This window comes from Bufo bufo, chromosome 2 (assembly GCF_905171765.1).
Source record: "Bufo bufo chromosome 2, aBufBuf1.1, whole genome shotgun sequence".
In the NCBI taxonomy this organism is placed as follows: domain Eukaryota; kingdom Metazoa; phylum Chordata; class Amphibia; order Anura; family Bufonidae; genus Bufo; species Bufo bufo.
This window is the reverse complement of record NC_053390.1, coordinates 466,020,201-466,033,496: the sequence shown is the minus strand read 5'-3', so window position 1 is coordinate 466,033,496 and position 13,296 is coordinate 466,020,201. Positions and strand designations below refer to the sequence as shown.

The 13,296-nt window shown below is 45.9% G+C and overlaps 1 protein-coding gene across 1 annotated transcript; it reads right to left on the bottom strand.

The window, feature by feature from the left end:
* Nucleotides 1-2,830: 2,830 nt before the first annotated feature.
* Nucleotides 2,831-3,763, bottom strand: LOC120990927 (olfactory receptor 2AP1-like). The gene has a single exon (XM_040419818.1). It carries the CDS (start codon nt 3,761-3,763, stop codon nt 2,831-2,833), a length of 933 nt encoding a protein of 310 aa, XP_040275752.1.
* Nucleotides 3,764-13,296: the final 9,533 nt, after the last annotated feature.

Genomic DNA, 13,296 nt, shown 5'->3' with positions numbered 1-13,296 from the left:
AGTTTACACCTGTGTTTCGTCATCAGAGAAGTGCTGTTTTGGTTCTCCCAGGTCCTCATCCTCAAACATACATGGTTGGGAATCAGTGCACTTAATCTCTGTCACTTCTGGGGCAGAGCTAGATGGATGGCCCACGAAAACCCCGCCAGCAGAATCATCAAAAAGCACAAGTGACTGCTGCATGACTTGGGGCTCAGACTGCTCGGCTGATGTGCAAGGGGGTTGAGGTGGAAGACTGATACCCATGGGCCGCCGGTGCCAACTCTGTGCTTTCAGCAGTGGCCCGGGTGAAAAACAATGTGAAGGAACTGGAGGCACCCTCAGCCATCCAATCTACTACCGCCTCTACTTGTTCTGGCCCCATCATTCTTAGAGCGGTATTCAGGCCGACAAAATGTTGCATAAAGTCCTGCTGCCTGCGTGCACCACAGGAAAGTGTTTTATTTAGGCACGTAGCTGGCACAAATCGACAACATCCTCTCTCTGCAGCAGGAGCTCCACCAACACCAGCAGCACTACCACGGCCCTTATTTGATGCTCTCCTCATTCTTTGAGGGCACCCACAGAATTGACAGACTGATTATACTATTACAATATGACGGATGCAAAGAAGGGGTTTTGCAACCAAAAAATGGGTTTGTCACCCACAAAATTAACAGACCGATTATTCTATTTCACCGTGAAGGCATTTATGCAGGCAGGGTCATGTGCTGAGCCAGCCAATCACAGCCATGCCAATACTAGGCATAACTGTGATGGCTTCTAATTGCCCACAGCTAAAAAAACTTGTTGATTGTCTGTGCTGCTGTCAAGAGCCACGCCTGACTCCGTTATACCCGGGGTCAGGAAGTCGCAGCGGGTGGCTGCGCGCTCTATGTCTAAAAACAGTGCTGTTTATTAATGGTAGCTTTCTGGGTTTGCCTTGCAATCCTTTTTGGCTCACTCAGGGATCCGCAGCTTCTCCTCCTCAGCTGTTTCTTGTCCAGCAATCCCAACCTCCTTATATTCCCATCTCTCACTTCTCTGGTTGCCAGATATAGAGCTTCCTGCCTGGACTTCTATACTGACCCACTGGAGCTGTGTAGCCGTGTTCCCTGGTTGTTGTTCCAAAACATTACCCTCCGGATCCCTGTTGGGCCTTGGTGGTCTGCTGTTGTCGCCCACCTGGGATTATATGTTTGTCTGTATTGTCTGTCCTCTCTTTGGTGTTTTCCTCTTAGTGTCAGTGGTGCGGACTAGTGATCCCACCGCCCCGTTCACTACATAGGGCTCATTTTAGGGAAAGCCAGGGTTTAGGCACGTGATCGGCGTACGGGTGAGGAACCCGTCTAGGGACGTCAGGGCAGTCAGGTGCCAGCCGCAAGGTGAGTCAGGGGTCACCATATTTCCCTCTCCCTTGGACAGGGCCTTCCCATTTCCCTCCTATTGCGTGACGCCGGTCATTACAGCTGCATCTTTTCAAAAAACTTTATTATTCATCCGAACACCAAACACGGACACAGATTTTTTCAGCAAAGTCAGTGTTCCTGTTCAGGTGCCCAGACACCGTAATATTCAGCATGAACCAAAACATTACGGTCCTGGTTCGCTCATCCCTAATCCTGACCGTTTAGCTGTAACCTTAGGTTTTGTTTGGTTTATGGTTAGGGGGCCTGGGGTGTCTTTGGGAGAGTGGCTTAAAGTATGTGTCACGGATGTAGTAGGGGAGAACACCAAAAGACAACAAGAAGGAAGGGAAAAAGCACTAGGCCTCACCGCTAGGGAAGGAAAAGGGTCACCACCTTTAAAACCCTGCTCCTGGCCCTAACTCCTATCCGTATGGGCACCTCTCGATGGTAGAGATGTCCATACACCCTAATGGTAATGACAGGGCAGAGACAACCCGCTCCTTCCCTGGTGAAGGAACCAGCATCTCGCTGAGGCCTAGTAAACAACAAAGGTGGGGGGGGGGATACAAAATACAACAAGCGGAACACTTAACTTCTGAGGCTGATGAATGATAGATGAACAGGACTTCAACTAGAACCACACTCCAGCTCTTCCAAAAACCAAATGAAGCTATCAAGAGCAAGGAGTGATGGGTAAAGTCAGACTAAATAGAGGGAGGTAAAGGTCACATGATCCACACCTGAAGAGGAGGTGTGGACATACAAGCAACACACAAAGTGAAACCAAAACCAAAAGAGGCTGTCAGATCACTAATGTGCAGATAATCTTTCAGACCTTATAAAACCTGTCAACGGTGTGACAGTATGGTATTATTAGACGCCCATTGTTTCTTCATACTTTTGGTGCATTTAAAAAAAATCCTTCATTTTTAAAGTTAAATGCATTTTATACATTTATACATTTTACTGTGTGGAGCACATAACTGCAGTTCCACCCAAGCTGATTAATGCACCAGACCAGATTGAGAAAGGGAGTCACACTAAGGCTTGAAACATTGCTGTTACTGTAATGTATAACTGAGTGCATATTAGTGGCAGAATCCAAAATAAACTCAGTCGGGAAGATTATCAGCCAGTTGTCGGGAAGGAACAGTTCTTTCCCGATAATTAGCTGCTCCTCAGCACGTGTAAATGCCTGAAAGGGATTTGAGACAGTGATGTTGCCTACACTGAATATCAATTATCATTGTTTTTATGTAATTTTTCACAACAGCGTGATTTAGGTGTGGTGATTTTTTTTTGAGTGGTTGAAGGGTGACATGTCCTCAGATCTCTAATTTTAAATAAAAAATTAACTAAAAACTAGTTTTATAATACAAATTAAGTTGCCCTTTAACACATAAGAATGTTTACTTTAACATTATTAGCTATTTATGAAAAATTCATAAAAGCCATTTCTTAAAAACCTTATGAAATGCCCTACCGATCTCTTGATTTTTTAAAGAATATATAATTGGATTCAGCAAAGGTGTTACAATGGTGTACAAAAGAGAGAGGATTTTGTTAATATTAAAGGACTGTTTCTTAGAAGGCATGCCATAGAGAATAAAAAGAGTCCCATAGTATAAAGAAACTACAGCTAGATGGGAACTACATGTAGAGAAGGCCTTCTGTCTTCCTTTCTCTGTCTTAATTTTTAAGATTGTGTTAATAATGGAAGCATAAGACACAATAATGATGATAAATGGGAAGAGGGTAAAAAGGAAAGAGAAGGCAAACGCCAACATCTTCACTGTAGAAATATCTGAACAGGCAAGTTCTAGAAATGGTGCAAAATCACAGAAGAAATGATCAATAGTGTTTAGGTGACAGAAATTGAGTTTGCATAAACATATCGCAACAGGAAATGTAGGAGTAAATCCAGCTACCCAAGAGAAAATGATCAGATTTCGACAGAGTCTAAAAGTCATAACAGATGAATATCTCAAAGGGTCACAAATTGCCAGATAGCGATCATAAGACATCACAGCCAGAAGTAAGCATTCTGTTGCAGCTAGGGATCCAAATATGTAGTACTGAAAAGTACAACCGGAGAATGTCATACTTCCATTTTCTGTCCACAAGATTCGTAGCATGTTTGGCACAATATTTGAAGTAATTAACACATCAGATAATGAAAGGTTATTCAGAAAGATATACATGGGGGTATGGAGGTTCTTTACAATTGGCACTAAACATAGGATGAAAAAATTCCCGATAAATATTATAATATAAATTAAAAGAAGATTAATAAATACAATTATTCTCACTTCATGAAAGTTCTTAAAGCCAATGAGTATAAAATGTGTAGCTAATGTTTTGTTAAAATTATTCATTTCTTCATAAACTGGTAAAATCTGAAAAACAAAAAATGAAATGCAACTTAACAAATACACACTGCAATAATTCTAGTTATTGTTACATATTTTATACTGTGACATCTCATTTAGACAACTGTCCAAAACTGCATTGAAAAGTGGTATCCTAAGTGGGAGGCCTTTTCATTATTATTATTTTTTTAACTTGTTAACTCATATCTTATTGACAAAGATAATAAAACTGACAATACAGTAACAACTTTGTCCAAGGATTACTGTCGGCATTGTGAGTACATTGTACAAGACAAATCAGACACTAATTCACTGTTACAGATTTTCAATAATAATAACAACAGAGATATCATCCTTCACTAAGAGAGCAAATCTGGTTTAACCAGAAAAGGAGATGGCAGGGGTAGTTTGAGCAGCTAACAAGGCCTGGAGCATTCTTTCGACAGAATATAAGGTGTGTAAGGATTTGCTCCTCAAACAGTACCCCAAACTTTGGCAAACTTTTAAGGCCGGTTATGATGTTTAAATATAGAGTTGAGCGGACACCTGGATGTTCGGGTTTGAGGGGTTCAGCCGAACTTCACAAAAAAGTTTGCGTTTGGGACCCGAACTTGACCCCAAACCCGAAACCCATTGAAGTCAATGGGGACCCGAACTTTTGAGCACTAAAATGGCGCTAAGAAAGTCATGGAAAGGGCTAGAGGGCTGGAAATGGCAGTAAAATGTGGTTAAGAGCATGGCAAGTGCTCTGCAAACAAATATGGATATGGAAATGACTTCAAATAACATAAAATACGTAAAAATAAAAAATAATAATTATGATCTAGGAGGAGGAGGTCCATATGGAGTAGGAGGTTGAGGAGGCAGTGGATGTGGCGGGGTAGGTGGAAGCCGCGGTGGAGGAGGAGGTAGCCAACAGTGGTTTTAGGTTTTGTTTTTAAATATATATATTTTTTTATGTTTTGTTTAAATTTGGTAGACCCCAAAATATTGGGAAATATAACCTGTGATAACCCCCTCCATCTGTGCTAAACAAATGTTCAGACAACACACTGGCTGCAGGGAAGGCCAGCACCACCAAGGCGAAAGGGCAAGCTCAGGCCATGTGCCCAATTTGGAGACCCAGAAGTTGAAGGGGGCAGACCCATCAGTCAGTACGTGTAGGCGTGTGCACACATACTGCTTAACCATGTCGCACGTCCCTGATCCAATTGGATATCTTCTCTATCAACTTTCAATGTTCTTTTCTGCGCCTACCATGGTGATCATGGGTAGCGGGGAATCAGGGTTCCATGAGGGAGAGGGAGCCTGAGAAAGGGATACCACATACAAGGGAGGTCAATGGATAAAATTAAATGTGATCGAGCGGAAATGTGGGATAAATTATTGAAGCAGAAGCTTCCAAGTAAAGGAGGGGGCGTGCGGCAATTACCCACTCCCGACTCGGGGAGGTAGTGACGATAAATAGCAATACAGGACTCTTAAGATGCAATGTTATTGGAATGATTAATAAAAAATTACAGGTCATGTCACTGAGGTATTTTTGATTTGGAAACGTTAGCCAGGACGCCTTTGTTGACTCTAGATAACTTCTGCCTGATCTGACGTCCACGATCCAATTGGATATCTTTTCTATCAACTTTCAATGTTCTTTTCTGCACCTACCATGGTGATCACGGGTAGCAGGTAATCAGGGTTCCACCCCGGAGAGGTAGCGTGAAAAAGGGATAACACATCCAAGGGAGGTCAATGGCTGAAATGTGATCGAGCGGAAATGTGGGAAGGATCGAATGAATTGGGGGGGCGCGCGTCAATTAAAGACGAATTTTAGAAATTTAAGTCCCTGACAACTATGCAGAGCAGGGGTTTATTCACAGCAAAAATGGGTTAATGTCACCCACCAATGGAACAGACGATTTTACAAAAATTTGGTCCCTGTCACCTATGCAGAGTAGAGGTTTGTGTACGGCAAAATTATAAAAAATGTCACCTGACAATCTAACAGACAATTTTTTTAAATTGTCACCCTAGAATGTTACAGATGCTTTTGCACCTTGCTCCATCTTTTGCTGTGCTGGTAGCTCTGTGCGACCCCAGCCTCTTCCTCCAAACTACACAAGTCACTCGCTTGACCTTGATTCCATGTGGGGTCGAGCACCTCATCGTCCTCCACATCATTTTCCACCCAGTCTTCACCCCTGCCCTCCTTGTCGGTCCGCAGACTACAGAAAGCCGCAGCAGTTGGCACCTGTGTTTCGTCACCATCCGAGACGTGCTGCGGTGGCCCTCCCATGTACTCCTCCTAAAACATAAGCATCGGTGCACTCAATCTCTTCCACTTCTGGGGCAGGGCTATGTGGATGGCCCTGGGAAACACTGCTAGCAGAAACATCAAAAAGCAGAAGAGACTGCTCCATGACTTGGGGCTCAGACTGCTTGGCTGATTTGCAAGGGGGGGTGAGGTGAAAGACTGATGACCATGGGCTGCAGTTGCCAACTCTGATCTATCAGCAGGAGACTGGGTGGGAGACAATGTGAAGGAACTGGAGGTACTGTCAGCCACCCAATCTACTATCGCCTTTACTTGTTCTGGCTTCACTATTCGTAGAGCTGCATTCGGCCCTACCAAATAATGCTAAAGGTTCTGTCGCTTACGCGCACCTGAGGAAGGGGTTTTACTTGTAGCTGGCACAGATCGACCACGTCCTCTCCCTGCAACAGGAGCTCCACCAGCAGATGGTTTATGTCAGGCGACAATGTAACCGCCAATAGTCAACAATTAAGTTCACTGATAGTAAGGCAGTGCCGGTGTCAAAGAGGAAACATTTCTTGGTCACACAATAGTGTGACAGGCGAATTTTATACAATTACTTCACAGTCACAAAAAAATGTTAATTTGTCAACCAACAATGTAACTGCAGTATTGACTGGTTGTATTTGACTGACAAATGCAGCAAAGGCCCCAAATGTACGGTCTTGCACAAAATGGGTGTTTTTTAAACCCAGAATATAACTGCAGTATTTAAAGCTTGTATTGGACTGTCAGAAATGTAGCAAAAGCCGCACATGTATTATCTTGCCAAAAATGGGTGTTTTTTTAAACCCAGAATATAAACAGCAGTATCTAACGCTTGTATTTGACTGTGACAAATGCAGCAAAGGCCCCAGATGTAGGGTCTTGCACAAAGCTTGTATTTGACTGTCACAAATGCTGTGCTAGTGCACTGAACTTGCAAAACATGGCCGCCGACGCCCACCTAACTAACAGACGGATAAAAGTTCTTTTTCTGTGTCACTGGGCTCAGGGCAGGGTAAAAAAATTATGCACCCACAAAACAAATTCACTGTAGATCAGAGTTAACAAGCACTTCTGATAACAGATTCTTTCATGTTCTCTCCCTCACAGCAGCAGCATCCTATCCCTACACTAGTAAGAGCAGAGTGACGTGCTGCACTAAGTCACTCCATCTTATATAGAGGGTGGGTCATGTGCTGCACTGGACAATCACAGCCATGCCATTAGTAGGCATGGCTGTTATGGATTCTAAGGGCACACAAGTTAAACGCTTGTTGATTGGCTGCTCTGCAGCCTTTAAAAAAGCGCCATTAACTCGCCGAACACCGAACTCAAACTTTACAGTATTTAATTACTAAGGCAACATAGGGCAGTATTCATCTCCTTTTTCATCTTTTGAATGTCCCTTCACTCCTGTAGCAGTGGTCTGGACCAAAACGCTCCAGACCCTGCTGGTTCCTCATGGATCACTGGCCTCAGTGCTGTTAATCCCTGAGGCCAATGATTGACTGTAGTGGTTACATGAACAATAAACAGTGCATGACTGCTGCAGACCTAGGAGGGTCTGGAGCAGCGATGTCTGGAGTGGTGAAGGTGTGTATGGCATTTTTTGTTTTATACTGCCCCTGCTTTGTCCCCATTAAAAAAAAAATCTTTGAAAATCCCTTTCTTTCTTTTTTCAGCAATTCATTTAAAATATCCTGTACTACATGATATTTTTGTCTTTGCTTCTAATATATTTCATATTTTACCTACAGGCTCTGCCATAGCTCCTAACTTTTGAAATTCGCAAAGAGGGACAAAAGCAGCAGCATAGCACACCACTAAATCTTCCCAATGCATATATTTTCACACCCAATCCTGCTCAGTCCCCTTAGTGTCCCCCACAGAAGTTATGCCCACATTGATTCCCCACCATAGTTATAGAGAGAGAGAGACACTAGTCTAAAATGGGAGTTTCTCACATTTCCCCTCTGGGTTTCTGGGAAAGATATTTGAATTAGGTTTAGGAAAGCTATCTGACGCGCCAGATGCTAGACTTGATCATTTGCATATATTTTACCCAGAAATCCATTGAAGCATTGTCTAGCTTACAATGGTCATCATGGTCTCCATATTAGAAATAGTGCCCGACCAGAAGTCCCTCCCTAAGTTCTTGAAACTAGAAATGCTTTTCCCAATCTGCTTTTTTCTGATTAACACGTTCAGGACCTTGGACGAGAATGCTCGTCCTAACTTGCAGGTACTTAACGCACTAGGACGAACAATTTTGTCCTGCAGTTAAACTGTCACTGTGAGTAAACACACAGTTGATAAGAACTGAGCTACTTGTAATTCTCCGTCTCTAGTGCTGAGTAGAGATGTCCTGAACTATTCGCCGGCGAATAGTTCCCGGCGAACATCGCTTGTTCGCGTTCGCCACGGCGGGCAAACATATGCGATGTTCGGTCCGCCCCCTATTCGTCATCATTGTGTAAACTTTGACCCTGTACCTCACAGTCAGCAGACACATTCCAGCTAATCAGCATCATACCCTCCCAGACCCTCCCACCTCCTGGACAGCATCCATTTTAGATTCATTCGGAAGCTGCAGTGTCACAAATTTAAAGTAAAATACAGCGGCTCACCCCTGTCTCGTATGGATAGGTGCTCACCCTCCGGTCCTACCCTCAGGACCTGGAAAGGGTAATGGAGTGTATACAAAAATGAGGGGGCACACTCAAGAGGGAAACACTGGGTGGATGATTGATTAATATTTTAATACTCTAAAAGCAAACCCCTAAAATATATATAAAACATACATCAAAATACATGTAATATGTCACATGCAGCAAACCTACACAATACAATAGGTGCGATATGGCAGCGCAAAATTTGTGCACACAATGTCCCAATTAGACTCTTATGGTAATGTGACCAAATGTCCCGATCAGAAGTCTTAATTATACAGTGCCAATGTGTAGATATGGCACTGCAACCAATTATATTGGGGCAATGATGAAGTAACAGCACTATGGCCAAATCCGATAGAGCAGTAATAATGGTTGTGTACCAATGTCCGGTATTATAAATGTACAAAGATGTGTACAAGTTGGACACGCTGAGATTAGCCTCCGGTTACTTACAATGTCTTGCCGCTTGTAATATCTCGGTCTTACCCCTCCTTGCTGCCTGACCGCAGCGCTGGCTTCCCAGGTGGCCGTACGCGGCCGAGCGTGGCGTCCCACGTGACCTGGGTGTCTGGGGTTCCGGACGGACGCTTGAGTGACGTCACTACTGTGCGGCTGTAACTCCGGCTCAGGAGGTAGATCTCATGCGCTTGAAACTTCTGGTATCCAGCTTCTTTGTTCTTTTTTCCTTTTATATGAATCCACGCTCACTCTGTAATGCCAGATGCGTTTCAGGGTCTTACGCCCCTTCCTCAGTGGCTACCGAGTGAGTGGATTCTCACTCTTTTATAAATGGTGTTGTCCCACCCACAATTGCACTTTTTTGTGCTTATCCCAATATGTGGAGTGGATTTGATTGCTGCTGACTTTGTGTTACAATTCATAATTAAAACATACTTAAACGAAGATAATAATCATAAATATTACTTCCCATATATCTAATACTCTTTAAAAACAGTTCTTGGAGAAGACTGCAAAGTCAGAACATCATTCTGAAGGAAACCGCATCAAAACCGCATCAGTGTGAACTGCGTTTTGCATGCGGTTTTTGTGTCTTTATAATCTGCAGGGTCAAGCGATCCTTCCAAAGGGAAATGCACCAAAAACGCATCAATACACATTGTGTTTTGTATGTGGTTTTGTAGTTTGTTGGTCATATTCATCAGAACACGTTTATTCTTGTATCTGGGAGGGGCCATCCAGTAGGGAGGGGAGATCACAGTGTCGATGTCACTGCCACGGTTTTGGCCGTGACTCCTTGGGAGCCGCATACAGTTGCCCGCGGTTTGGGTTGTTGTTTCAACCGCAGCTTGAGGCTTGATGTTGTTTGCCTCAAGTGCGGTTGCCGCGGACAACAGGTATGTGTGCGGTCCCTTTGGAGTTTGTGTGCGTGTATGTATGCACTGTCGTTTGTCTGTGTGCACTCTGTGTAGTGTGTGGTGTGCACGGACACCTTTCTTGCACTGTGGTTGCCCGTGGCAACGTTTGTCGTTGTGTACATGTGGTGGCAGTGTCCCGGCCTTGGGGCTGACTCCCTGGACACGGTGGCCACCCATGTCGTTGCCTGCGGCAACAACCACAGTGTGTTTGTTGTGTTGGACACTTTCCCTTTAAGTTGGTGTTTTCCCTTTCCTGTGGTGTTGGAAGGGTTAACTCCCTTCCCAGTGTGTGTGATGTCACTGGGTGTGTCTGACCGTTGGGTGTGGCCTCTTAGGCCTATAAAGCCTCTCACTTTGGCATGGCTCAGTAGGTTGCTTCAGTCATGCTTTGCTGTTTCAGCCTCCTGTGATTTCCATCTTCTTGTAAGGGCCACCCTTCCGGTCATAAGTTCTAATACCGTGATGTGTCGTTGATGTCTTGTGTCTTTGGTTTTTGTGCAGCTATGGATGTCCTGGTCCTTTTGTGCTGTTTACCTTTGTCTGTGTGGACAGCCTTTCCTAAGCACGGGTTCCAGTCAGCAAGGCTGAGACAGGTTTGGTTGGAACTGTTTGGTTCACCTGTCTTATCCATAGTCCTGTTTATGTACCCCCCTTCTTCATGCTGCTTGGCCAGTGAGACTCCTGCTCCTCCGTGCCTAGGAGGAGTGGGTTGTCTTACCCTGCTCCTTATCCCATGGACCGGTCGGAGGGTAAGTCAGGGATCCGAGGTTCCTGCGCATGGGTCCTCCTACCATCAAGGTCGGCCCATGCAGGTAGGAGACAGGGTCAGCGTTAGGGACGCAACAGGAGGTGACCTGCTCCCTAATTCTTTGTTCCTGGCGAGTAGCGACTGGACATCTTCCGCCACTGCACGGCTGAGGATTTCCACCATCCTCAGCCGTGACAGTATGACCGGAAAGGCTCCTTGCTTGGAGTCTCCCTCGAAAGAGGGTGAAGCATGTACCGCCATCTGCGGAAGGGGTACATGCGCGCTCTTCGGAGGGAGAGCGTTCTGGGGGTTTCGCCTCTGACGGCGCGGTGAGTGGCGTTTCCCCGCCATCCCTTCACCGTTGCCTCATTTGGCGCCCCCCTGATTTTATGGCACCGGTGTGTTTGTTTGGTGTGCGGGTGCACACCTTCGAAAGAGGGTGCAGCATGCAGTGCCATCCTCTTGTGGCCTGCATGCGCGTTCTCCGGAGGGAGAGCGTTCCGGGGGGATCACCGTTAACGGCACGGTTGGTGGCTTATTCCCCGCCACCTTACCTTCCGTGTCCGTGTTGGTGATCCCTCGTCCCTCTCCATGTTCCCATCTCTGGTCGTTTGCTGGCAGCACTCTGTAAGTGGTCCGGCTGCTTGCTGGTTAGGAGTGTCTGCTGGCAGCGACTGGAGTGGGGACGTGTGTGGAGAGTCCCCTCGTTCATCTCTCTGTGGTTCTCCCCCCTGTGTCGCTGGTGCGGGCTGCAGGCCTCGTCGGACTGGCTGAGTTGTGTGCTGGGAGAGGATGCAGCTGACAGCGACTTTTTGGGAACCGTGTCTGAGAGTGGACGTCCCCTTCTCCCATCCCCTTGTGTGAGTCCCTCACGTGTTTTTTTTTTTGGTGGGGGGGGCTTTGAGGGGTGGGAGTGTCACGGCCACGGTTTTGGCCGTGACTCCTTGGGAGCCGCATACAGTTTGGGTTGTTGTTTCAACCGCAGCTTGAGGCTTGATGTTGTTTGCCCCAAGTGCGATTGCCGCGGACAACAGGTATGTGTGCGGTCCCTTTGGAGTTTGTGTGCGTGTATGTATGCACTGTCATTTGTCTGTGTGCACTCTGTGTAGTGTGTGGTGTGCACGGACACCTTTCTTGCACTGTGGTTGCCCGTGGCAACGTTTGTCGTTGTGTACATGTGGTGGCAGTGTCCCGGCCTTGGGGCTGACTCCCTGGACACGGTTGCCACCCATGTCGTTGCCTGCGGCAACAACCACAGTGTGTTTGTTGTGTTGGACACTTTCCCTTTAAGTTGGTGTTTTCCCTTTCCTGTGGTGTTGGAAGGGTTAACTCCCTTCCCAGTGTGTGTGATGTCACTGGGTGTGTCTGACCGTTGGGTGTGGCCTCTTAGGCCTATAAAGCCTCTCACTTTGGCATGGCTCAGTAGGTTGCTTCAGTCATGCTTTACTGTTGCAGCCTCCTGTGATTTCCATCTTCTTGTAAGGGCCACCCTTCCGGTCATAAGTTCTAATACCGTGATGTGTCGTTGATGTCTTGTGTCTTTGGTTTTTGTGCAGCTATGGATGTCCTGGTCCCTGTGTGTCTTCACGTGTGTGCTGTTTACCTTTGTCTGTGTGGACAGCCTTTCCTAAGCACGGGTTCCAGTCAGCAAGGCTGAGACAGGTTTGGTTGGAACTGTTTGGTTCTCCTGTCTTATCCATAGTCCTGTTTATGTACCCACCTTCTTCATGCTGCTTCGCCAGTGAGACTCCTGCTCCTCCGTGCCTAGGAGGAGTGGGTTGTCTTACCCTGCTCCTTAGCCCAGGAACCGGTCGGAGGGTAAGTCAGGGATCCGAGGTTCCTGCGCATGGGTCCTCCTACCATCAAGGTCGGCCCATGCAGGTAGGAGACAGGGTCAGCGTTAGGGACGCAACAGGAGGTGACCTGCTCCCTAATTCTGTGTTCCTGGCGAGTAGCGACTGGACATCTTCCACCACCGCACGGCTGAATATTTCCCCCATCCTCAGCCGTGACAGTCGATAGTCGACCAAACTGCGATGTCCCATCCCCACCAGGCAACCCCCCAATGATCACAGGAACCCAAACACCTCCATCTTGGCGTTGAGGCCCTTGGGAATAATGGTGTCATACTCAAAGATTCTGCGGGATTCCTGTCTCGACATATGTGCAAAATGGTTACCTCCTCTCCACATTTTTTTGACCCTTTCTATAGCAGTAAATTTAAGGCTAGTTGGGTCACAATTATGCTGGATTTTAAAATGTTTCGATAAGGAGTGTGTTTCTAAACCTTTCTTAATATTTGCCACATGTTCCGCTACCCTCTTTTTAAGTGTCCTTTTTGTCCTGCCTATGTATTGTTTCCTACATCCACATTCTAGCAGGTATATGACATCAGTAGAGTCGCAGGTTAGACATTCTTGTATTTCTAAACTAAAGGAGTTTACTGT

Excerpts from the sequence above, each read along its gene's own strand:
- LOC120990927 (XM_040419818.1), bottom strand. The coding sequence starts at position 3,763 with ATGAATAATTTTAACAAAACATTAGCTACACATTTTATACTCATTGGC.